The 25,470-nt window shown below is 44.2% G+C and overlaps 3 protein-coding genes and 1 long non-coding RNA gene across 6 annotated transcripts; 1 reads left to right on the top strand and 3 right to left on the bottom strand.

Moving 5' to 3' along the window:
• Positions 593–1,981, bottom strand: LOC8082564. Of its 3 annotated transcripts, XR_002453992.1 has the most exons (5): positions 1,692–1,981; positions 1,468–1,590; positions 1,065–1,215; positions 879–980; positions 593–780 (listed from the first exon to the last, which is right to left on the bottom strand). It is a non-coding gene; the product is annotated as an uncharacterized LOC8082564 (long non-coding RNA). The 3 variants fall into 3 exon arrangements; XR_002453993.1 differs by lacking the exon at positions 1,468–1,590 and having other exon boundaries at positions 1,692–1,978; XR_002453994.1 differs by lacking the exons at positions 1,468–1,590; positions 1,692–1,981 and adding an exon at positions 1,635–1,651.
• Positions 10,342–11,797, top strand: LOC8070286 (VQ motif-containing protein 25). Its single transcript, XM_002448672.2, has one exon. It carries the CDS (start codon positions 10,437–10,439, stop codon positions 10,962–10,964), a length of 528 nt encoding a protein of 175 aa, XP_002448717.1. The 5' UTR covers positions 10,342–10,436; the 3' UTR covers positions 10,965–11,797.
• On the bottom strand, positions 11,629–15,644 carry LOC8070285 (probable plastid-lipid-associated protein 13, chloroplastic). Its single transcript, XM_002447238.2, has 7 exons — positions 15,349–15,644; positions 14,905–15,026; positions 14,673–14,756; positions 14,464–14,560; positions 13,870–14,086; positions 12,941–12,993; positions 11,629–12,040 (listed from the first exon to the last, which is right to left on the bottom strand). Exons 1-7 carry the CDS (start codon positions 15,562–15,564, stop codon positions 11,930–11,932), a joined length of 900 nt encoding a protein of 299 aa, XP_002447283.1. The 5' UTR covers positions 15,565–15,644; the 3' UTR covers positions 11,629–11,929.
• LOC8070284 (zinc finger CCCH domain-containing protein 31) lies at positions 16,248–19,537 on the bottom strand. The gene is made up of 3 exons (XM_002447237.2): positions 19,343–19,537; positions 17,828–17,888; positions 16,248–17,289 (listed from the first exon to the last, which is right to left on the bottom strand). The coding sequence occupies exons 1-3, from the start codon at positions 19,422–19,424 to the stop codon at positions 16,512–16,514; spliced, it is 921 nt and encodes a 306-aa protein (XP_002447282.1). The 5' UTR covers positions 19,425–19,537; the 3' UTR covers positions 16,248–16,511.

Here is a 25,470-nt window from a genome sequence, read left to right as displayed (position 1 = left end):
AATTAAAACTGTAATTCTTCACTTTCTCAGTATCAAATATGAATCTTTATAGAAGAGATTTGTTTATATACCATTAATATGAATTTGTGAATATGCGAATAATTGTCATCACATAAACTAATATGAACTAACACGAAAACAGAGAACCCCACGAGGATTATTCCCCGCACAGGGACGGGAATGGGGAGAAAATCTTTCCTGTGACATTTCGTGGGACGAGGATGGGGGGAGTTTCTTCCCCATAGGGACGGGGATGGGGAAGCACTCACCGACGGGGAATTCCCCGTTGATACTACAAGGAATGGTGCTTTACATGACGATCACTTTGGTCACAAACCGTCAAAAATACGTCATAGTTAACTTATCATGACGATCAAAAAATCCGTCATGTATCTCACGTCATACATTTGCTGGACCTAATTAAGCCGTCATAGATTGCAATTTGTGATCGTCATGCATTAGTTGTGTATCTTCTATAACCAGCCCATATCCAAACCATAGTGACGAAAAAGAACATCACAAATTATTACCAAATTTTCACAGCATTGTTACAATTTGTTTTTATATCACAAATTTGTGCCACATCATCACAACATTGCTACAAGACATTGCTCATCATTTTTATTGATACATCAACAATTGTTTTTGTACAAATGTTCACACGAATTATTATTGGCTTGTACAACACTAACTCATCATTTGCTAATAAAATCTTTCGAAAAGAGCCGGTGAGCACTACGATCTTCTTGCTGCACCACACTATCTCTAGCTCGTTCTGACCTGAAAACAGAAACACAATCTACAGCTTTCAGGAAACACACTCCTGTGACATATGAAAATGCATGAAAATTAAATAAGAAACTCCTAAATTCACTTACGTGGTAGGATATAGTGCTTGTGGTGTTTTATGTTTGCTGCCATCATTTGCTACTGCCTGATGCCTTCTTTGTCTGTGTAGACTTGGCATATGACAAGATTTGCTACAGATTTGAAAAAACGTCAGTATCTGAACTGGCATGGTTTCAGTGCCCTACAATGCAAGTATTGCAGATAAGTGGCATTACCTGGTTCAGGCGTGCAACTTTCAGTTCATAAGTTGACACCTCAGAAGCTTGCTGTTCGAAAAGATCTGTCAATTTGTAGGCAACAGTACCCAGATGATCAACTGCGTTGACGACAGCTCATACAACATAGTCTTTCAAGTTGTCCAGCACCCTGATATAAGTAAACAACTTCAGTTGTCATAATATGGTAAGTGAATCTGAATGTTACAATTGAAAATGTCCTGTGTTGAAATAAGAGTATACTGCAAGTTCGAGTTCAGTACACCATCGATTCATTAAAAGATATAAAGTGCACATCCTATATTTCTGAAATTTATTCCGACGCTGTGAAATAGGAGTGGGTCCCTGCTGCTAAAATTTCAATGCAGTGACAAAATTCAGACTATGAACGATCTTTACGCACAGGAGGAGAAGGAGCAATAGATATGATTTGCCGCTGACGAAGTCAATGAAAATCGGAGTCCTATCTCTCTTCTGGGCAGCGGGCGATGGCACAATCCCGCGGTTCACCGCACCTACGCCGGATCTGGGAGGAGAGGAAGGGAGGGAGGGATGAGCCGCTGGATCTACCTGACCGCGCGCTGATAGCCATGCGCTGCTGAGGGAGAGGGAGGGAGCTCGCCGTACCTGCGAGATCTGAGGGGAGACGGAGGGAGGCCGCCGGATTCGAGCCATGGCGCCCCGTTCGTTGGCAGTACGCGTGGTGACGACGCAGCGTGTCGATGACGACCCACTTCTACGTGTAGCGCGCCATGGAGAAGGGGCTGGGTGTCAGCCGGATGTCTTGCAGCGCCCGGCACCGCGCTCGCGACTCGCGACTGGGAGAGAAGCACCCCGCTCGCGACGGGGAGAGAAGCACCGCGCTCGCAACTCGCGACTCGCGGCGGCAGGAGCAGAGGCGTGGGGATAATGTGCTGGGCTTAGGGTTTCACAAATCAATATATACTGAAGTCGATAATGGGCCTTGGTGGGCTGCTCTTGTCAAGTGTCCACCTCGGAACAATATAAGATGATGAGGCAAGTAATATAGATACGTTTACGTGTTTGCCTACCATTTCAATCACTAGTTTAATTGCCTTGGCTATTTAGTTCAACAAGCTAACGTGCATTAGCTATTTAATTAAGGCAAACGTGTGTGACCATGGAGCCAAGGTTGCCACAAAAAAGTAAAAGTGCATTAAATTACTAATCAATAAAGTAAATGATTTATTTCTATTTTTATTAATGTACTAATCTAAAATAAATATATATGTCTTGGGCTCGATATCCAATACTCTTGATCTTGCATCATTTTGCAAGGGAATAACATCTGTGACGTCCATCAGTGACGACAACTAAACCAATCATCATAGATTTATCATCTCAAAAATAAAACGTCACAGATAGTAGAATTCTATAATATTTTCTTAGAACGTCACCAGAAATTGTCATGTAAAGCCTTATTTCTTGTAGTCCAAGGTGCTGCTGGCACTTGGATCTGAGCGAGATGCATCAACATCAGATTCATCACCTCCAGCTCTCTCCATGGCGTTCCCTTGATCTTGTTCCTAATAATATTTCAATTTGGAGCAGAAAGATTCAAAGTTTGTTTCTGCCATAGATATCAAGAAAAACAATCGCTAGATACGACCAAGCTAATATAAAGCTTGCATTGTTTATAAATAAATAAACAACAATGGCTAGGCAGGCAGTCCCAAATTTGACATCGATCGAAATTTGCCTAAAATTACAAGTGCTAATTATTTACAGCTTGCTGCATGCCTGGCTCCATTTCGACCCGGCACCTTCATTTCCTAGCTAGCTAAGCATTGCCAAGATTCTAAAAACTTGATGAATCATGTGATCGATGTGAGGGGGCAGTGATAAAACTGCAGTACATGCACGATCCTTGCAAGTTACAAGCATGATCCTGAAAAAAACTTCACTCATACCTTGCGCGCTTCCTCGAGGCCGACTGTTCGTCCTCTCGCGCGGCAAGAACGTCGTCGCTATTCTCCTCTTCCTCTCCGTCAGTCGCCTCAGTACTCCCCGTGGCCGAGACGACCTCGGCGGTGGCAAGCAGCTGGTCACCGGCGAAGTAGTCGTAGACGACGCCGAGAAGGCCCTGATCCACCTCCGCTTGTTCGTCGTCGTCGTCGTCCTCCAGGAGGAACCGCTCCAGCTCAGCCATGTATGCCGATATGGCCTCGGCGTCGGCGTCGTCCCCCGCCGCCATCGCCAGGGCCCCGTCGTCCGTGACGCCGGAGGACGCCGGCGACAACCCTGCTTGTTCTTCTTCTTCTTCTTCCGCCCCGTCGCCGCAGTCCTTGTCGTCGTCCAGCCCCGCCAGGAGCCAGGCACACGCGGCTGCCGCGCCGCTGTCGCCGTCGCCGTCTTCGCAGACGACGCGCCTGCAGTGGCTAACAGTGTCGGCGTCGGAAAAGATGGCGGAGTAGTAGCAAGCGCCGCCGCCGCGGAACTCTCGATCGTCGTCGGCCAGCATGTCCACCAAATCCAAGGCTTGGATGACGTCGAGGTCGTCGACGTCGAGGTCGTCCACCAAGCCGACCACGTCCGTGGCTGCTGCTGCTGCCATGTCAGCCGCCGTCGGTGAGGATCAACTGACGACTGAGGAGGAGAGAGCGGGCGGCTCGATCGGCCCCGGTCGCGTACGTGCTTCCAGGCAAGCTGGATCGAGTGGTGGTGGACGTGGAGGGGAGATCACGAGAGGCGGGCGTTTCGTTTTTATATGGGGAGCTAGGGATGGGATCGAGGCGAGGTCGGTTCAATTCGGCTGGCGCGCGAGGACGGTTTTTTTGAAATTTGAATTCGTGGTGGGGAAGGAAGCGGAAGTTTTCGGTGCGCGTACGTGCGCCCGTTTCGTTTGCGCCTTTCACCCGAGCCGAAAGCGGCGGCGGCGTCCCGTAGCCCGTTCGATCTCTATCTATGTCGGTTACGGAGTCCTGTGACGTTACGCGATGCGGGGGTGGCGGTGCCGATCGACGTAGGCAAGGCCTAGTTTATGGTCCAATCACGGATCACGCGCGCATAAGGTGCAACTTTATCTGCATTGGGCCTTCTGTTGGGGGTGTATTTTATCTGGGCCTGGGGAGAAGGGATCAGGCAGTAAGCCGTAGGTTCGCGTTGGGCCTAAACGGATTTGTAGTGGTCCAAATTAGTTTATCCATACTGGCTTGCTGACTCTGCTCCTTCGCCTTGTTTTTTTTTTCTCTCTTAATTAACTTATTATTTATATACTATGTTCTGTTGCATGAAAAATAATATTTGTAGAGTTTCAGGGAAACATATCTAATCATTTCGTGGCGCTATGAAACCAAAGATCTTATAAAAGCGTAGTATTCTTCTTAAATTTCAAAAACACTAATTTGCATCTGAAACCTTTTACGAGTTTTAGAAACTTCAATAGGTAATTGTTTTTTTTGTATGCATAGTTTCGCTACGCACATCTCCACTACGTACGTGTTCCTAAAACAACAGATTGATGTCACGGGTTCCTCAAACTCGAATTCATTTCAAAATTGGCCTGTTTTAATTAATTTCCTTTCCAATTTATTTGGATATACATACCACGCGCCAGATCGAGCATGCTATATATGCTTGCGGCGGCCAGTCAGTCATCGAGTGACACGAGAGGCTCACAACATGCATGATGCATTATATATATTGTTGGCCGTGCATGCACGTATGAGCGTAGTATGAGGCCTTGTTCAGTTCACAAAAACTTTTGGAAATGACACTGTAGCAATTTCGTTTTTATTTGACAAACATTGTCCAATCATGAAGTAACTAGGCTTAAAAGATTCATCTCGCGATTTACAGATGAACAGTGCAATTAGTTTTTGTTTTCATGTATATTTAATGCATAATGCATGTGTCGCAAGATTTGATGCGACGGAGGCCTGAGTATACGACTCGCGGTTCTGCTTGAGTGCGCGCGCTGGACATGCATGCATGCAACAACCGACGATCGACTATCGACTGCACCCATGCCGCGCTCTGCACACGTACTACGTACTTGGGCGCTCGCTCATGCGGCTTGTGTGAGACAGGCCGGCCGGCCGTGCGTGCGAATCAAGTGGTGGTTGGGATATTCTCTCGATCGTGTACGTGCGCGGTCGTGCGCGCAGGCCGCCGTGGCTCACTCACACTCGCCATGCATGCAAATCAACGCGAAAGCGGAGCAACGTACGGCGGGAGAGCGCGCAAGATATTCCTAGTCCTACGGGCGGAAAAAAAAAAAAACAAACAAACCCGGCGGGAGCGGGAGGCAGGGAGATCACATCGCAATGCGAATATGACCCTTGGGGTTCGTGCGTTCGTGACACGGAACCTGAGCCGAATTAGCGACATACTCTCGATGACTCGATCGGTCGTCGTCGGCGATCGACTTCAATTCGTGCGGTCGCTCGCCGATGGCTGCTGGCTGGGGAGCCTGCCGGCCTGTGCGCAGCACACACGCCACGGTTTGCCGACAGGGTTCGTCGCCGAGGAAGCTGCTAAAGAATCCATCTAGCTAGGAAAGCTGCAGCGGTCCAACGCATGGATCGTTCATTCGTGCCGGTTGTGGTCTGAGGACTGCGTACAAGACTATATCACAGAGTTTAAGACAATTAATCACATATTATTTATGATATTTTACTGATATGGATTTATTGAAGAAAGAGGTAGGAAAAAATAAGACTCCAAATCTTATTTAAATTTTAAGTTTACATTATTTGAGGTAATAAATAATTTTAGACTACATTGTGAGTGCCCTTACTACTGAAGCTTACACGAGAAATTAGTTGACGTTGTTTGGATGATCACTACTAGAAACCAGAATTTAATTAAACTATGAAGTTAGAAAATTAATTTTCTTCTTGGTACACCAACAAAAAAAATACCAACAAAAGAAAAGCGACAAAAAAAGTATTTTCTAGTGATATTAATATTTTCTATGTATATATTTGATTAAAGTTAAAAATATTTAACTTCTTTAAGAAATTAATGAGAATAATATCTTCTTTTATGACGGAGGACTTTCGGAGAAATGAAAATGACATTCTTCTTTTGGGATAGAGGGAGAACTCCGTAACCACGACTCCCAGTTGCACACGGCCAGAGACCCTGTCACGTCATCGACAACTGCCCGAAATTAAATCCATCGATGAATGAAAAAGATGAGGACCCAAGTCGCCATCTCCGTCATCTTACCACAGCTTATACCATTACCACACTACTAGCTACGTACATGAGAGTACATCGATCACGCAGCAGGACACGGTCGACAACAATTTTTCGTTCTACCACCGAAAACTAACCAAGCACTACTACTACTACACACACACACACACACCGTCGTCAATGATCTGGACTAGTATGGCTGCGTCAATAAATTAATAATGTCACTCAAGTCTTCGTTGCACAAGACAAAGCATGCGTCAGGGTCATCAGTGTGTGGTGTGGTGCGCATCCAGGCACGTATGAAAACGCGCTTATTAGCTTCCTTCTCATCTACCGTTCCAGGGAGCATATATAAATAAAAACAACACGGATCCGTAGACTTCACTTTTTGGCACCGGTTCAGTAGACCTGCTAGTTGAGACGTATGTACGGTTTGGGATTTTACACACCGTGTCACGTATACCATGAAGCCGATCGACACGTATTCAACTGCTACGTACTCGGATTCATGGACTACTATATATTACCAATTTACCAAACTCGTGTCGTATGAACGAAGAAAAAAATGCTTATTCCCGTTATCCAAACTCGTGTCCAAAAATTTAGAAGGGCGTTAGTCGGTGAAATGTTGGATGGATGGTTTAATTTGGTCTCCTTAGTTGTGTCTGACAATTTGAATGGGAATAAGGATAAGTCTCTATGGCGGTCGAGGAAAAATGGTGAATTTTCTACTCAACTTTATGAGCATTCAACCGTTTTGCAAATAAGCTTTGCATTCATGTATTTGTAAAAAAGTCTTAAAAACACTTATCCAACGGTTTGGCATTTAGACTTTGCAATTTTGTTAACTTAGCAAAAAGAGAGGAAGGATTGGCATATATGCCAAACCTGTTCACACTTGGCATTGGGAAATTGGCGCGAAGTGATTAATGCCAAACCATTGGAGATTGCCTCTTTTCACCTTTGTCATATTTTTATGAGACTTGACAAACTCCCTCATTTGCCAAACCAATTATGCAAAACGGTTGGGATGCTCTAAGGACATCGTGAAGGAGACGTTTGGTGGGAATGATTTGTTTTCAAGGCAAAGCTCCCATTGAAAATTAAGTTTTTCCTCTAGTATTTAAAAAGAGGGGTCATACTTACAAAAGTTAACTTGTTAAAAGGAGGTGGAAAAGGAATGATTGTTGTAGCTTTTTGTGGTTTAAAGGAGATAGTGAAATATCTCTTTTTTGAGTGTCCTATCAGCGACGAAGCCAGCAGTGGGGCTAGGGGGGCTCCAACCCCCCCTACCGCTGCTGGTCTAGTAGAATTTCTAGTGTTCTCCTTCTAATTTTAGACACAAATTTATAAGGTAGGGTGGGCTAAGAACTTTATTTTTTAGATATATTTTGTGAATTTCATCATTAATCTATAATTATGAGGGGTAATAGTAGAGCTAAGTCGATGTAGAACTTTTGTTCAGCCCCCCTAAATTTTTTTCTGGCTTCGTCCCTGTGTCCTATGGTGAGATGCTTGTGGAATGTGTTGTTCATCGCTTGCAATATTCAACCATTCAACAATAATATTCACTTCATTTGGGTCGTGGTTTATGAATTTTCGTCCAAGTCCAAGAAGCTAGATGATTGTGAGTTTGGCAGCAATGTCCTGGGCTTTTTGGTGGAATAGAAACGATACAATGTTAAATTTCCATAAGAAGAATTCTAACTCCTTGCAGGTAATGGTCCTAGACTCCTAGTTATCTAAAGTGGAAGACAGAATGGTGATGAAGAATAGATGGCATTTGGAGGTATTGGTGTTAGAGGTGTTTGGAAGAGCATGTTGGAAGCAATAGAGATATTTAGAGATCTAAGTGTCTTCATTTGTCTATGTTATGTCATGTTCTATATTGACCTTGTTGCATGTGTGTTCTACGTAGTAGAGAGCGGTTCAAACCTTTTTTTTCTAAACAAATCGGTTGTACCCATCTGCTGGTGAATATGGGGGGCCAGAATACTTTTATTCTTTTATCTAAAAAAGGCAGGTTCAAGTCATGCTTTCCAAAGTTCTTATCTCCTATAAACTATCTTTCCTGTTACAAATGGTTGTAGATTTCTTCTGTTGTGCTAAAAATTATATCACCATTTTGTAGAGACGAATGCCTTTGTTCATGTATTGCTGAAATCAGAAATCATCCAAAAAGTCATAAATTCATGGAGGCCTCGTTAGGTGGCCACACTTTTGTGGTCATAAGTCACATGATTTTTCATGTAAAAACACGCACGCTACACATCAGTAGAGACTCGAGCATGAGACATGTGGCCTCACATGGAGCTCCTCTAACCATTCCACCCTAAAGTCACTTATGTCCCTTATTTCTCCATCCTGTGTCATTTGGAAATTTTGAATTTTAAGTGTGAGAAACTCAAACATGATGTTCCGTGAATAAATGATTTCAAATGAAAAGATTATCAACCACAAAGTTTTATAACTCTATGAGATCTACAACTTTAGTTTTTTTTCATTTATCCATCCGAGGTCATTTTATAAAAATCAAATTCCAATATGTGAGGACTTCAAACTAAATTTTGCACCATATATTATTTTAAATAAAAACGTTTGCATCTATAATATTGTATATCTTTTTTAGCTCTATAACTTTGGTTTTGGTTGTTTTTGTACATGAGATCGTTTGAAAAAATCAAAAAAATTAAATTTCAAAATGTGAGGACTTCAAACAAAATTTATTGGGTCCAAATGAATTCAAAGGAAAAGTATATCAACTATAAAGTTGCAGATAACTTTGAGATATACAATTTTCATATTAAGTTTATCTTCATTCGAGTACATTCGTAAAAGTTATGAATTTTAACATGCTGCACTTATTTTTAGAAATGGCTCAGATCTAGCAGCCTCTAGAATTTGATTTTTAGAAGCAACTTTAGGTCTAGCCACCTCTAGACTTCCATTTGTAGAGGTGTCTACATCTGGAGCCAGGACATTTGTAGAGGTGGCTAAAAATTAAATAGTAATTATTTCTACAAATGTATTTCTAGAGATCGCTCGTTTCAGAAACTATTTTAGAGGCGGTTATAAATTGAACCACTGCACCTCTATTCATAAAATGAGACGTCTTTACAAATTATACCTGTAGTAGTGTACCAGCAGCTAGCTAACTGTTTGAGTTACAGCTAGAATGGGCCGGCAAGAATACAGAGGCAAGCTAGCAGGGCCGACTAGTTGACATGCACCTAAACAAACAAGTTGGACTCTTGAATTAAAAGCAATACATGTGTACTGATCAATGACCTCCCTGGCTTGAATATAGATGCATGATTCATATTCTTCAAAACCGCGTATATTCATGCACACAACGCCTCAACTTTTCAACACCATAAAAGGTCCAAGGAAATTGTACATAGCCAACTCGGCACACACATACGTATGGATGTTGTAGATGAGAGATAGATAAGTATTATTAAAGACATGTAGGGGATGACAAGTACATATGGTCTTAAAGTTAATCGCCCCTGGAAAAGTACCAAGTGTACATGCATGCGCTGCAGTGGCCAACTTTTCAATACGAGAGGTCCTTGTCACCTCGTTTACCCCTTTATTTATTTCTCACAGTCCTTTCTTATGTCAACTTGATGCCTACGTCTCTTGTGAATTCTCTCTTGTCAAGCCAAACGACGACATTTGACAACAAGAAACCTCACTCTTTAACAATAATAAAAATAATCACAAAAATGATATGTAGAAGAAAAGCCTCTTGACCAACAAAATATCTCCTTTTTTTTTTCTTATACACACTTTAGCTTCTACTGTATAGTATAAAAACCATCTCTTATAGATTAGTTTATCCAAAATAATAATTGTATGAATGCTGACATATCGTTAAGTGTGAATGCTATCGCTTGAAAATGAATGCACCAATTATATATGAACAAACTAATAATGAATGTAAGATTATTGAGCAAACGGTGTACCGCAAAGGCCGCCGATGGACCGTTGGATTTTCCGTTGTACGCAGAGGCCGCTGCATCCAAGATCCAAGGACCAAGGGCACCGAACTGCCCCGGCCCCAGCGTCTATATAAACCTCCTGTGCTCGCAGCTCCTTCTCCACTGGCGGTGGCGGGTACTACTGAGCCTCCGTCTCCTTCGATCGGCTTCTCTCTCTCACACACACACACGAACCACTCTCTGGTGACTGGCCGGCGGCGACGCCATGAAGCACGCTGAGAATAAGCTCCCGTACCCGTCGTCCCGCGGCGCATCGTCATCGCAGCCGCCCGCGCACCGGCGGCTCTCCCACGCCATCGCGAAGGCGCCGCCGCGGAAGATCAGGATCATCCACGTCCTGGCGCCGCACATCATCAAGACGGAGGCCCGGCACTTCCGCGAGCTCGTCCAGCGGCTCACCGGGAAGCCACCCCAGAAGGGCTCCTGCGCGTTGTCGTCGGCCTCGTCCACCGGCGGGGACGCGTCGCCGTCGCCGTCGCCGTCGCCGCCGACTTCGGTCTCGTCGTACCACACGGCGGGCGACGAGGGCCTCGGCGCCGCGGCGGGGATCGAGATGAAGGAGAAGGAGCAGGAGGCCGAGACGTCGTCGTCTCCGTCGGGTGGAGAAGGGGGAGGGTTCCTGCGCGCGCTTGAGTTGGACGGCTACGACGACGGCTTCTACCAGGGCCAGGGCCTCGACGATTTCCTCTTCAGCTCCTGCGACATGGACGCCGTGGCCGATTTTCATTTCTGATCAGGTGCATGTGGGCGGTTTTAATTTCTGATGATGATCAGGTGCATGCGCTGGCAGAGCCGGGCATATTTTCCCCCTAAATTCTCCTGGTCAGTCACTAGAGAACGATGACAATTTACAGTTATGTTCCTGCATTAGAGAATGATGAGAATTTACAGTTATGAGATGAAAGATCTCGAGTTTGCTCGGTTTGCAACGATAAATCACTGGATATGTACTTCCACTGTTCGTCTCTTTGTCCATGTTCCAAAGCTGTCTTTTTGATAGTGTCATGAGCCCGATGGAAATGCGGAATTAGTTTTGTTATCATTTACAACGAATTTTGTCAGTGTTTGATTCGAACTCTACTCTGTCTCTTTACCTCTGAATGCCGCTGCGACTGCAAATGGAAAGGGATTTCTCTGAACTCCCAAGTGTTAATCTGTCAGAATTCAGTTACTATTTACTCGTTTAGAACCAGAACTTGCGCCGCACGTTCGTAGGGCGAAACAGACATGATCACTAGAAAAATGAAGTTACAGATTTTTGCGTCTACCGCGGAGCGTTCTTTTGATTGTTTTACAAAAGAGCAGAACTCTCTGTGGCATCATTCAGCTTTTTCTAGAGAGAGAGAGAGAGAGAGAGAGAGGGGGGGGGAGGGAGTAGTTGCTGCTGTCGCCACTGGTGCTGCACAGCTGCCCTGCTGATGAGAGCAGAACGGCCTCTACATTAGCACACCATCATTGGACATGGGGCACATTGTCATTTGCTCCGGGCGGAATTGAACGATACCAGGCCGTATCTTGGAATTTATCATTCAGAATAGCCGAAAGGGATGTACTACTAAGTAAAAACACTCATGCGGTCGTTATCGTTGACCACACTACAGCCTTTATATATGCGTGAGCCTGAGAAAATAACCAAAGAGAAGGAGAAAGGAGCCATGAACAGGAGCTAGGTGTGGAGTTACAGTTAGCACTGAGGCATTAGCTTTCATATTCTGATATCACTGCATCTGCTGTGCCATCACCTGGATTCGGTTGTGGCCCCTCAAGTCTGGTTAAGACATCAGGTGCTCCAGCAGCATCTCTGATAATCTGAAAAAGATGACATCAAAACCGTGAGAAGTTGTAATCCCCCCCCCCCCTCAACCCCTCACCATGGTACAAAATTAATATTAGGTAAAGTAACATAAGGTTTAAACTATCCATCCGCATTCATGTAAACAAATCCAAATAGAAGGCTTCAGGGAAGAGTCATTCCTCTTCCTGGCAATCAGGTGGACAATGACAGTGACAGGGAGAGTCCAGTCAAAATGAGAGAACACAATAAACAGTTAATCTGGAATGGTGATAATTACTAGTGTCTTATCTGTGGCTGCAAAAAATATCAGAGATGTATGTTTGTTCAAATTCAAACCATTTCTCCTTCTCTTAGCTATTGTGTATAGCATGCTGAATGTGTACTCAATTAAGCGAGGTATTTGGGGGCTGTTTCAATCAGCTAGAACTAGTTATTAGCTGGAGCTAAAAATTAGCCCACACTAGTAGGGGTTGGGCCAGCTAGTTGGCTAACTATTTGGAGGCTTGGCTAATAAATTAGTCCACCTATTAGCCCCCTGTTTAGATGGGTTAGAGCTATTTTTGGCTAACTTTTAGCTGGCAACAATAATTAGCCCTTGGTATCCAAACAGGTCCTTAAACTGCGCACAATGAATGACAATAAACCTTTGTCGCACTCTGATTCAGTTGGTCATCAGCCTTCAACTCAATGAGCTTAAGAATTGAAGTCTGATAAGGGCTGAACAAGAAATTCAATAAGTGCATGAGCATGACAACCAATTTGTTGTCTCTATTCTGTTTGTGGCTCTTGTTTTCTTTAGAAAGTACAATAACTAAACACTGTGTCATGTCTTGTGATTGTGCTGACTGCTGAGATAACCATATATCAGTGCAAATGAATTTAGTACCCCTGCAAGTACATTTAAAGAAACATACCAATATTTCTTCATCCAAGTAAGAGATCATGAATAAGCGTTGAAATGCTCCACCTGTAATTAATAAAGGAATGTAATGTAACTACAGAAGTCATGGAATGCAGCTATTATGCACTCATGCAACGATGGCATGAAAACTACCATAACTATACTGACGTACTATAGTCCAACTCCAATACGATACAACCAACCAAATCAAAACGTATTTTTTTTTCTCGAACACGCAGGAGAGCTGTGTATCATCATTGTATTAATAAAAGAAGAGAGTCATACGTAGACCCAAACCCACACACACACACAGTACATGGAAACTAGGACAACCCAACAGCTACAGCAGCCCATTAGGCTGCTCCTCCAGCAATGGGAAGGTAGATCCCTTTAGCTCCTGCCAGGCTCCACCAATGGGCCTCTTCCCTTGCCAAAGCCAGAACCATATTAACATTTGGGGTTATACCATTGAAAACGCAATCATTTTTATGCCGCCAAATGCTCCAGGCTCCCAGAATGACTAGGGATTCAGACCCTTCCTCAAATCCCCACAGCATTATCAACTTTTCTCCACCATTCATCAAAACGTAAATCAAATGACTGTTAAATTTACATGTAAAAAAGGAATGTCACTTTTCAAAAATCATAAAAGGTTTTTTGTATGACCCTATAAACTATTGGATCCCTCCCAATATTAGGACCGATTCTGTTTCCTAACCCTGAGAGTAAGCCAAAGAAGCATTCCTCAACTGCCAATGTTAACATGTTCCTCAACAATTTAATATTTTGGCAAATAAATTGGCAAGAACTCATTGACAAAAAGAATTCACATAACAAAATCAGTAGTTGCTTTATCTAAGCAGGTAGTACAGTTCCAGCAATTATCGTATTCTAAACTAGCATATTGCTACAAGAGTGTGAAGCCCTGCACTGCATACTTACCAAGTGGCACTTTAAGCCCCTCTGAAACAGCATCCCTTATAGGGCTAGGAAGTTGTTGTAGAGCTCCAGCAGTTTGGCCAAGCAACGCCTTTAACTGTTCAGGCAATGATTCTTCATTGATTCTGGGAATCTCTATAAGGCCCTCAACGTATTCCTCTTTCATCCTGATGGGGCCCTCAATGGACAATTGAGTCGTCAGTAGGAACTTGCTTTGTATCTGGAGACAGAAAAAAAGAAGTTGCTAAATAGTGAGAATGGCTGTGCAACAATAAAATAATCCCCAATCACACAGAAACATTCAGCTCCCAGATAATACAGATACTAACGACCTGCTAATAAATGACTCAGCATAATTATCAAGTATCCTCAGCTTATGCAAGCTTTTGCACACAATCTATTACTAACACAGATATAGACACAGACTGGCTTTATTATAAAAGGTGAATCCTGCATCTTGTAACTTGTAATTGTAAGCGATACTGACTTGCCAGGCACATAAATGTCACATAGAAACAATAATCTTAAGAATCAGAGATGGATCCCATAAAATATGCAAAAAATAGTAGGTACCCTCCTAAAATCTTCTGGCATTACCGTATTTAGAAACTTGAGGTTAGATGAGAGCTTGGAGTATCCATCCTTGATCAACACATCAAGTCCTGTAAAGTGTGCAACAGCTGTAGGTGACCTCCTTCAAATTAGAACACACTTGCTATCAGGAGAAGCTTGACTTAAACTGAATTCAAGTCAAATTAAATATTGAAGTTATAACTTGCACCCAACAAACAGTGACAGGGACATACTCAAACAGAAGGCGGGCCGCAAATGCTCCAGGACTGCTATCACCAAACCATTCAAAATTCCATCGACCCTCCAGAAACGGCGACCTGCAAGGTAAATAGGTGTTATGGAATTCAAGTAAATGTAACATGCTTACACAGAAAATCATCTTGCTCAAACCATCGGGTTGCTATGAAAAGTATCTCAAGCAAGATACAGCACATAATATGTTTTTTTATTAGCTGTAACACTTACGTTGTGGGGCGTGGTGTCGGATTCAAGCGTTCAAGTCCAACAATTCGCTCATTGACATCGATCCTCTGCATCTCACTGGTCTTCCCGCTGACCAAGGCCTCAAAACCCCCAGCATCTTTAAACTGAAAATTGATAAGAAGAAATTCACATACCCTAGTTGAGAAATACCTCCAAAGTTCAGTACCAACAAGCTGACTCAACTGTCATTTCACAAATCAGACACACAATCATGGAAAGCTATCGTTTCCTAATTTCTGAGATTGCGGAGTGAAAAATCGAAGTGAAATTTAGACGAAAATTGCAGGTTTAAGACTCGACAGTATAGTGCCTACAATTTGGTAGGGTGTGGGACATGAGCCTCCCTCAGGCACGTCACAGGAAGGTCAGCAAGTAGCACTAGACGAGAGACTGAGAAGAGGGAGCAGAGGAAGAGGAAGAGCTCACGGCGAGGAGAAGGGACTCCTTGGCGGAGAGGCGCTCCATCTCGCGGGCGTAGCTGGCGGCGGCGCCCCCCTGGAAGGTCTGGGCCGTGGCTCTGCAGCGCCCCGCGGAGTAGCGGGGGCGGCGGGTCGAGAGGCGCACCCGGCCGTCGCGGTGGCTGCGGAAGGGGACAGGGAGGCGCGCTGGAGAGGCCGGGGTCAGCGCCACGGCGGCCGCCATGCCTGACGAGCTGCTGAGCTAACAGATTTCCCTCTCGTGTTACAGTCTCGCCGGTGGTGGTGAGTTGCTGCAGGCTGCTGCCTAGGTGACGTGGAAATCGTAAAGAAAATAGTCGAGAAAAGTCGTCTGAGGCCTTGTTTGGAGAAATTTTTTTAATTTTGGATATCGTAGCACTTTTATTTGTATTTGGTAATTATAGTCTAATTATAGACTAACTAGGCTCAAAAGATTTGTCTCGCAAATTACAGATAAACTGTATAATTAGTTATTTTTTAAATATATATTTAGTACTTCATGTATGTGCCGCAAGATTCAATGTGACGGAGAATTTAGAAGTTTTTTAGAAAATTTACAAGGCCTTAGTTCCTCCCCAAAATCTAAATTTTTTTTCAAGATTCCTTGTCACATCGAATCTTTAAACATATATAGAGCATTAAATATAAACAAAAACTAAAACTAATTACACAGTTTGTTTGTAATTTGTGAGATGAATCTTTTGAACCTAGTGAGTCTATGGTTGGACCATATTTGTCACATATAAACGAAAGTACTACAATGCTCATTTTCTAAAAAATTTTGGAACTAAACAAAGCCTGATATTTTCATTTCGGCGTCACTCCTATTTCCACCTCAAGCATTTTTCGACAATTTACACGGCTACAACGTTAGGACAGTCACACAGGTTTGTCATGGGCCACCAGCTGCTAACTGAAACTGACCAACAAAATGCAAGTTGCCATAAGCCCATAAGTCATAACATTCAGGGGCATGAGTGACAGAATAACGTTTTCGCAAACTTATATCATAAAAGAAAAGCTGAAATCTAGAGTTTAATCGACTGAAATCGCAATACAACAGTCGAACCGCCTAACGCTGCAAGGAGAAAAATTCACAGTAGCAAATGGAGAGAGCACAGGGCATCTCTCATGCCTAGAGCACCTCAACTCTCAAGCAGCACCTCTCCGCTGCTCGGTCTCGCCATGGGCAAAGTGGCACCGGTCGCCGAAAGTGCAGGCACCCTTCACGAAGTTCTCGCACAGCTTCGTCTTGTAGTTGCTCCTGCCCCCAAGACCACCGCCTCGGCCTCCTGCTGGAGCAGCGGAAGCAGATAGGTTTTTTGCCGGCATGCTTGCGCTGATGGTCGCAATGAGGTCCCTCACCATGTCACTGGCTTGCTTGATCTGGTCAAAATTGCCTTCAAGCTCAATGTTCTTCTGGCTGGGGTTAGACTCGTGGTCGCGGATGGAGAGCTTGACGCCTGTAACTCTGCTTATCTGCTTAGTGTTGACCCCACCCTTACCGATTATGCCACCGGCAAGAGAGGCATCCACACTGATCTTGGCAGTCGCCGAAGCACCAAAGTTTCCTGCTGGAGGACCCATGGAAGCTTGTTGCAGAGGTTCAGGTCGGCCTCCATATCGACCACCCATAGGAGGTCCTTCATGAGACATGTAGGCTGGCTTCCCAAGCTCTCTTTCGCTATGAGCAAAGTGGCACTTATCACCAAATTTGCAGCCTTCCGTCGTATTGTACTTGGTGCACATGCGTGTCTTGCCCATCGAAGCTTGATGAGAGGCGCCAGTAAGAGCGGCATGATCCACATGAGTTCTTGATGGCGCAGATACAGCAGGGCTACCTAGATTGAGCATTTTTGCAACTGCTGGGTAACCACCGGGGACAAAGTGCAGAAAATGGCATCCCTCACCAAATGGGCACCCAATGGTACTGCAACATTCAAAGCAGAACATATATATTATTTATGAAGGTTTATCTAATGATTTTAAGTATGCAGGAATGAGCTTTCAATAAGAGATAAAATATTCAAACATCTAAACAACATATTCAGGCATATTGAAGTAACAATAACAATATGAAGAAAGCATAATAGCATAATATAATAACAAAATAAAATTTGAATCTACTCTGACAAACACTTCCATCACTAAAAAGGAACTTCCATTTAATCAAAACACCAAAAATCAATACTTGCACCCTGTCTATACTACATGCACCATAAAGCAAGAGTGGATTGAACGTTGGCTTGTAACGTACTCATCTAAACTCTTAAAGTAACCAGAGGAAAAAAGGCAAGTTCATCTACTGAGATATATTAATAAAATAGATCAAATTTAGTGTTATTCAAATATTCCATACATCTTTGGCATATATAATGAATCTTTCAAACAATTTATTTGCTGTAAGAAGAGTGAAAAAGATACAGGTTACCATTCTGATGTTATTTCAGATAGGTTAAGATTATAACCTGAAAAACTTGGTGCAAGGCTTCGATTTGCTTGATTGACCAGTTTGAAATGACTCCGTGTCTGTTGCATAAAATTAATTACATTTTCTCACGTGTTAGAAGTTTGCATTATTGATCTTCTAATCAAGTACGTATATAGAATTTATCTCCAATGTATGTGATGAAGGAACAAGATTTTATATGGTAAAAGATTCCATTGTAGTTATCCTGCAGAAGATAGTTATTATACAGTTCAAACAAAGATTAGTAGGGTTTATACACTGACAAATACCATGTGTCTGCATCTTTCTTCTTGTTCATTGAACTGATGAACAGTCCAATTCCATTTGATCAATATTCAACACAAGGTGGCTTCATTCCCATATATATGCTTCACATTACTATTTCTTCTCTAAAAACTATTCCTCTTTTCAACAAAATACATCTAGAACAGACTTGTACCATTACAGTATCTGAACTCTAAAATGATATTTCCAGACTTTCAGTTCTAAAACTATTTTTACTGTGTCAATATTGATGTGAGGGACATAGTCCTAACTAGATCTGGGAATTAACATGTTTCTTCTTGTTCATTGAACTGGTGAATTGTCCAATTACATTGATCAAGATTCAAGAGGCAAAAGGTGCTTTGATTTCCAAATATGCTTCAAATTACTATTTCTTCTCTAAAAAACTATTCCTATTTTCAACAAAATAAATCTAGATAAGCTTCATACTATTACACTATCTGAACTCTTAATTCTTAAAGAACTTTTACAGACTATTGAGTCCTAAACTATTTTTACTGTATTACTACTGTGGTGAGACACATAGTCCTAACTAGATTTGGGAACACAAAGTCTTTCTTAGTACTGGTAGTTACTAAAGGAGGATAAGTTGCTCAGATAAGAACATGTTAGTGTGCTGCTTAGTGCTTACCAGTTAGCACTGACATCATTTTTTATCAGTAGCTGGGCAAAATTCGCATTTGCATATGAAGTAGATCTAACTGTGATACATTTATATAAAAAAAAAATCAGTCTCCAACCCTGTCCGATTTCTTCAGATTTAATTGTATTCATTTGGTCCATCTTCACACGCATTACTTGGAGAGTCAAATACAAAGCTTCTTTAGGGGACAATTTAGTAGTCGAAGTTAAGAGAGTAATCGCCTAAGCATAGAGATAGAGGGGAAAACCCTTGATTTGTAGTTCAATTTTGGAGACAACGAGCTATTATTCCACCAATCCACGCATTACTTGAAGCAAGCAAAGCAAGATTGAACGAAAACAAAATCTCTAACCAGCCAGGCCCGCACACCAACCCGGATGCGCTATCTCATTGCGCACACGGCACGCATATATAAGCATAATGAAAAGACCAACCAGAACACCCTCGCTCCGCGCTCCCGCAGAACACACGCAGATCCAATCGGAAGCACTTCGCGCAAGGGGCGATGACAACCGACATCTATCTAGTAGAACCAAAAAAATCGAGGCGAACGGCAGACGGACTAGTGGGATAGCGATGCCTCACCTTTGGAGCGCTTCCCGCCGGCGGCATACCCGTTCGCCGACTCCGGCCGGGACCTCTTCCGGGCCGCGCCTGCTCCCTCCATGCTCAGCCTAGCCCTCGCGTCTGGTTGGAGAAGCGCGCCGAAACCCTAGACCCCGATCCGATTCGCTACGGAGGTCGGAGGCAGAGGAGGAAAGGAGGGACTGCGAGAGGTTGCTATTTGGTTTCTTTATTGGAAACGGAGGTTGGGCCTTGGGCCTCGCTTGAGCAGGATGGATTTGGTCGTCGCGAAGGATTCCAGTCCGAGCCCAAAATATAGACTATTTAGAGGCTTGTTTGGCACAGCTCAACTTCACGAGTAAAACTGTTTTTTTAGAAAATAGCTTCATAAGTGACTTTCTAGATGAAGCTAAGCTGTTTTGGAAAAAGTGTTTGGCAAAATAGCTTTCCCAACTACTTCATGCATAGTTGAGGGAGAGAAATGAAGGAGAAGCTACAATAAGCTACTTTTTTTTCAGCTTCATCCAACTTATGTTTTTGTGAGAGGAGGGAAAAACAACTTCACCCATGAAGCTATTTTGGAAATAAGTGTTTGGCAAAAAAAAACAGCTCACAACAGCTCATGAAGCTGTTGTGAGCTGTACCAAACAGGCCCTTAATGCTTCCATATTTGAAAGTCCGAGCTATAGTAATAAATTCAAATGTTCAATGAAAACATTTAGAAATCGCTGAAATTTAATTGCTGCTGTTGTTGCTTATATTGATTTACTATAAGAAAAAAAATAGTATTTCTTCGTTGAAAACTACCGCTGAAATAATGTTGAAAAATAGGACGTATGTGTTGGAGGAGGGGTGGTATCTTTTTTCAGTGGTAATCTTCTTGTTTGGGAGGCGAGACAGTTTCATGACGCATATACACGAAAAAAGCAAGCTAGCTACTATCCAAACCCATGAACATGGCGATGGTGGCCCTCCAGCGACAAGCCCACCACCTCGCGCGCTGCCACCATCGCCGACCACCTCGAAGACGGCGAGGGCGACACCGGCGACTTCACCATTTACACCAAGAGCCCGTATAGCTGAGGATGCTCCCCCACCATGTCTGATGACGCCATCACCCACCGGCCTGCTGCTCCCGTCGCAGCTAGCATGGCCCTTTCGATGGCTGCCGCCGCCACCTTCAAGACGAACGTGTGAGAGCATAGTCATAAAGTTTCTGGGTCGATGAGGGAGGTACGGGGTACGCTACTTGCAAGAGATTTTTACATTTTAGATTAAAAATGAACCCGTGAACCTGGGTCGGGGTCGACAAACCCGGGTCGAGGGTTGAAGGTGGTGAGCTCATTTTATGTGACTATATGTGAGAGACGCTAGTTGCTGGAGGGGGCCGATATTTCTCGTTTTTTTTCTAGGCCTCCACACAAGTATATATTTTCACAATGGTTTTAGCCTAACAGGTGTAATTCTAGTGGGCTCACCGGTCTTCCGAGCAATGTTTTTTTATCTTGGGTTCGGAAAAATTGTGACATATAATTTGCAGGGGTTTTGGATAGATTACCGGGCTCAAAACATGCCAAAAATGGTCAAAGTTTAAATATGTTAGCTGTAAGAGCAACTCTAAGAGAGTTGGTAAAAATGAATGGCTAAATTCAAGATTTAGCCAACCTCTAAAATAGAAAATCATGTAAAAAAAATCTCTAACAGTCTTTCTATATGGCAAATCATATGGCTAGCGGGATATGCAAGCTATATTTACCATGCGAGAACTCCGGGATAGAGACTTGCTATTTTAGCAAACCAAATACAATAGCTGTTGGACTCTCTTTCCTCTCCCAAAATAGCCAAATATAGAATACATAACATGGATAACTCTTCTCTTGGAGTTGCTATAGAACCTAATAATAACAATAGAAGCTTTTTTATGTTTGAAGTTGGTGCAGGAGGAGGATATATATCAGGATAGTATGTGTGTGAGGAGAATATGCAGGGACAAGTCGGTATTTATTTCCATATTTTGATTTTGGGAATAGGTCGAATTGATTATCAATTTGTGCTAGGAACAAGGCAACAAACCTTGACTTTGTTCCCTTTATTTCTGGTAAATTAGGATCAACTCCTTGATTTAGTGTCCCGGAAGTCGATCCAAATATAGCATAACGTTTGATGAATGAAGCTAAGGACTCGGGCTGTCATATATCTTTGATTTTATTTCCATGCTTTACTACCTATATGGATCTATTAGCAAAGAAAAGATTGTTGTTTAAAAAAAACCAGAAAGGATTGCTAGTAGTTATTACTAGTATTTGAAATGTTTTTGTCAATCTTACTTTTTTATATTAGCTCAAATTAAAAGAGTATATAGATATGGATAAGCCTCCATTTCAAGCAAGAATTCATAGCAGATTGCTCCACTGTTGTGAGGTTATATGAAGGAATTCAACTTCGTACTTACTATAGTAATGGTACTCCAAGTCCCAACCGAAAAAAAAATAAACCTCGATTCAACTCAAACATCTTTTCTAGCGCTAGAGATCGATGTTATATCTCTTAGACATTTCAAACTAAGCATGCCGGTCCAACAAACGCTTGCACATTTCCTGTTGAACTCAAGAAGCATTATTCAGTGTTGTCAGGGTGCAAGAAAGCCACAGCAGCTCCATAAATTCACGTATACTGCGTGCTATATACTCATCAATCTCGACGCTAGAAAGAAAAAGAACACAAACGCTTGCAGCACACTGCACCATCATTGCAGCAGCCACGATACGCAGATTATTATGAACACGTACGCACGCATCGCCAAATCCACATGCATGGTTCTGTGGGGAAGAAGAAGAAAAAAAGACGCATCGATCGAATCCTGGTGAAGACGACGGATTCGATCAGAGGCTCCTGGCGATCATCTCCTGACACCGGTCGTACGACTCCTGCTTCTCCAGCAAGAAGTTGGCACGGCACCTCGCGATGAACTGCTCCGCTAGCCGGTCGATCTCGTTCCCGCCGGCGGAGTCGTTTTGGTCGTCCTCCCCTTCGTCGTCGTCGTCTCCCTCCTCCACGACCAGCACCTCGTTCGGCATCTCCTCCTCGAGCCAGCGCAGGTAACCGCAGTACTCGCCGGGAGCCGCCGCGGGGACGACGACCGCGTTCCACACCGACTCGTAGGACGGGTACACGTGGTAGTCCACGTCCAGCGCCATCTCGGCCGCGGACCGAACCGGCGACGTCAGGCCGCCGCCGCCGGACCAGCTGAGGTGCGGCGGCGGCCTCTTCGCGAAACCGCCGCCGCCGCCATGCCTGCTGCTGCTGCTCCTCTTCTTCGCGCGGTGCTGCTGCAGCTGCTTCCTCCTCCGCCGCCGCCGCGTGCCCCAGTATTTGGTCTTGCCGAGGGCGTCGAGGAGCGCGGACTTGACCCTGGCGAGGGCGCGCAGCACGCGGCCGAACCGAGGGTACACGTGCGACTGCAGGATCGTGCTGATCTTTGGCGAGATGCCGCTGGAGCTCGGGAGCAGCGCCTCCATGTGGAGGAGTCGAGCTATCAGGCTGGCCGGCCGGCCGAAAATGGTGGCGCTGGCACGGCGGTGGAGGGATGGGGATGGTGGCGGAGGCCTGTGGAGGTACGTGTGCCAATCAACGGCGCGCCCGCCGGTAGAGCTATCTAGTCCATGCCCTTTATAAAGGACCAGCCTCTCGCTCCTCGTGTACGGAAAGGTGTCACCGAGACACCGACTCGGCGTGGCCTCCCCAGCGTCGTCGCGTCGCAGCGACAGCGAGGCCACCGAATCTCCTATCGGATATAATCGTTAGTTTATGATACGTATGACGTTTCACTTGCATATATATGGTAAGTTGCTTCGGAAAATGGAATGTACTAGGGTTTAATTTGATCGGTGAATCAGGAATTCAGGATATCATATCGTGATATTGATCGATCGTAGGCGTCCTGCTCCGTAATTAATTAATGGAATTTGAAGATCTTGTGAGCATATGCCATTTCTCTGCATGCACTGGTGATGTTACGTTGTCTTCGATCAGCTATGGAAATTTGGAATTGGCGATGGGGAAGTGTGAGTTATCATCGCGCTTATTAAGCCTTGTTTGGAAACAAATTATCAGTTGGTTAGGTTGCATTTAAAAACAGTAATTTGCTTGATGATCGTGTTTATCCTATTAGTTTTGTTTGTACGTCTGACGTGAACATGATACGATGGTCGGCTGCGGCAATGTTCAGTGTTGTTTGGCCGTGTAAAAATGTACGTTAATAGAAAAACGAAACCGTACGTGGTGCATGCACATGCACGTACACACTAGACCAGGAATGTAGTACGTATATGACTCCCTCTCCTCGGTGAAGCCTTTTGTTTTGCTAATTGCTAAAGACAAATTTACTTTCCTTGCAGGAAAAAAAAAGGAATAGACAAACGAACTGGATAATAACATCGGTTCAGAAAAAAAAATACGAGAAGAAGATTGTACTACCGTCTGATCCACTCTGAACAATAGTGCCGCGGTAGCTCCTAGGATTAACGCGTCATATATGGTGTCACTATCTGCAACTTGGATAAGTGCTCAGCTGTCAGCTGCATGCAGCTCGAGTGCTTGATAGCATGGTGTGTATTGGTGTGCAGAACAGCTGGCCCCCCTGGCTAGATGAAGCAAAACAAGCAACATCAGACGCTCATCCTCGCTGTGATTTATCCCGTTTCAGGAGCAGCAGCAGCGGCGGCAGAACAATGCAATGCAAATATATGCAATGCAATGCAAGGAGTCTAGGAAAGAGTTTCTCCTCCACAGAACGTTGCGTGGCCTCCCAACACTGTCTGTTATGAACCCCTGTGTGTGACCTGTGTTCACACTCCAGAGCAGCTAGCTAGTTAGGACACCGAGGATCCAGCCTGGCTAGCTTTAAGCCCAGCCAGCTCCTGTCTTCTCCTTCCTCCTCTTCCCGGCCACTTCGGTTCGTTGCGACCAGTCGTCGAGCTAGTGACGATGACGAGATCGACGCATATGCATGCATGCATGCATGCATTATTGGCCGCGCCGTGCATTGCATGCATGACTGCATGGCGCATGCACAATTGGGCTTGGGCGCTCATGCGTCTTGCGTGCCTGCGAGAGGCCGTGCGAATCCAGTCGTTGGGATACTCTCTCTCTCTCTCTCTCTCTCTCTCTCTCTCTCTCTCGCGCGCGCGCGCGCGCGGATGCATGCATGCAAAGCGGTACGGTGGTGGCTCGCTCGCCATTCATGCATGGAAGCGACGAATGCGAAGCGGCCGGCCGGGGCATCATCAACCATTCATGAGCCGATGATGTTGCTTTTGCTTGGGCGCCACGGCGGGCCGGAGGGATCCCATTGCATCACCCGTGGATTCGTGACTCGATCGGACCTGCATCGGAATCGGCGTCGGCCGGCCGGCGAGGTCCATCGATCAATGTCATGCGCTCGCTCGCAGACGATGGCTGCCGGCCTGCCGCTGCCGGCGCGCGGCGCACGGTTGTTTACACGGCCGCGCGCGCGCGACATCTATCGTCGTCACCGAGGGACCAGACGCGAGAAATCCATCTAGAACGTCGCACGTCGCAGGAACCTGCTCTACCTGCTGCATTGCATGCCAACGGACTACGGACCAGAGGTCCCCTCGTTGCTTCGCGTCTGTTGTGATATGACGACAGAATTCTCCTCCATTTTACTACGCGAGTCTGAGATGAAATGGAGGGCGGGGTCCCTGTCCGGGTCGCCAGGAAGGATTGTAGTAACACACGTTTGTCTCGGAGGATCTTTTTTAAAAATTTTTAAATGAAACAAATCGCCTACTAAATAAAAATTTACTAAAATATATTCTATCGCTAATTGATGTGAGAGGTTTGAAAACCGCAAATTCAACTCGCAGAATTTTCATTGTCGCTAATTAAATTATTACTCTCTCAATTTTAAATTATAAATGTTTTGATTTTTATAAGTATATATATTTTACTATACACTTAGATATACACCATATCTATATACAGTAAAATTAATATATATACAAAAATAAAAACGTCTTATCCTTTCGAACGAAGGGAGTACTTTTTTTCTAAAGACAACTTTTACATAGCGCCTTGAACGAAAATGAAGTTATATGCAAAAATTCTAGTCTGTCGAGATCTATAAC

This window comes from Sorghum bicolor, chromosome 6 (genome assembly GCF_000003195.3).
Source record: "Sorghum bicolor cultivar BTx623 chromosome 6, Sorghum_bicolor_NCBIv3, whole genome shotgun sequence".
In the NCBI taxonomy this organism is placed as follows: domain Eukaryota; kingdom Viridiplantae; phylum Streptophyta; class Magnoliopsida; order Poales; family Poaceae; genus Sorghum; species Sorghum bicolor.
Note: the sequence above shows the minus strand (reverse complement) of the source record. Positions and strands in the feature narration are given on the sequence as shown.

Excerpts from the sequence above, each read along its gene's own strand:
- LOC8070286 (XM_002448672.2), top strand. The coding sequence starts at position 10,437 with ATGAAGCACGCTGAGAATAAGCTCCCGTACCCGTCGTCCCGCGGCGCA.
- LOC8070284 (XM_002447237.2), bottom strand. The coding sequence starts at position 19,424 with ATGGAGGGAGCAGGCGCGGCCCGGAAGAGGTCCCGGCCGGAGTCGGCG. Across the intron at positions 17,889-19,342 it reads CGGCGGGAAGCGCTCCAAAG|ACACGGAGTCATTTCAAACT; the intron begins GTGAGGCATCGC and ends TTTATGCAACAG. Across the intron at positions 17,290-17,827 it reads CCTTGCACCAAGTTTTTCAG|TACCATTGGGTGCCCATTTG; the intron begins GTTATAATCTTA and ends TGAATGTTGCAG.
- LOC8070285 (XM_002447238.2), bottom strand. The coding sequence starts at position 15,564 with ATGGCGGCCGCCGTGGCGCTGACCCCGGCCTCTCCAGCGCGCCTCCCT. Across the intron at positions 14,087-14,463 it reads ACCTCAAGTTTCTAAATACG|ATACAAAGCAAGTTCCTACT; the intron begins GTAATGCCAGAA and ends TTCTGTCTCCAG. Across the intron at positions 12,041-12,940 it reads ACTTGGATGAAGAAATATTG|ATTATCAGAGATGCTGCTGG; the intron begins GTATGTTTCTTT and ends CATCTTTTTCAG.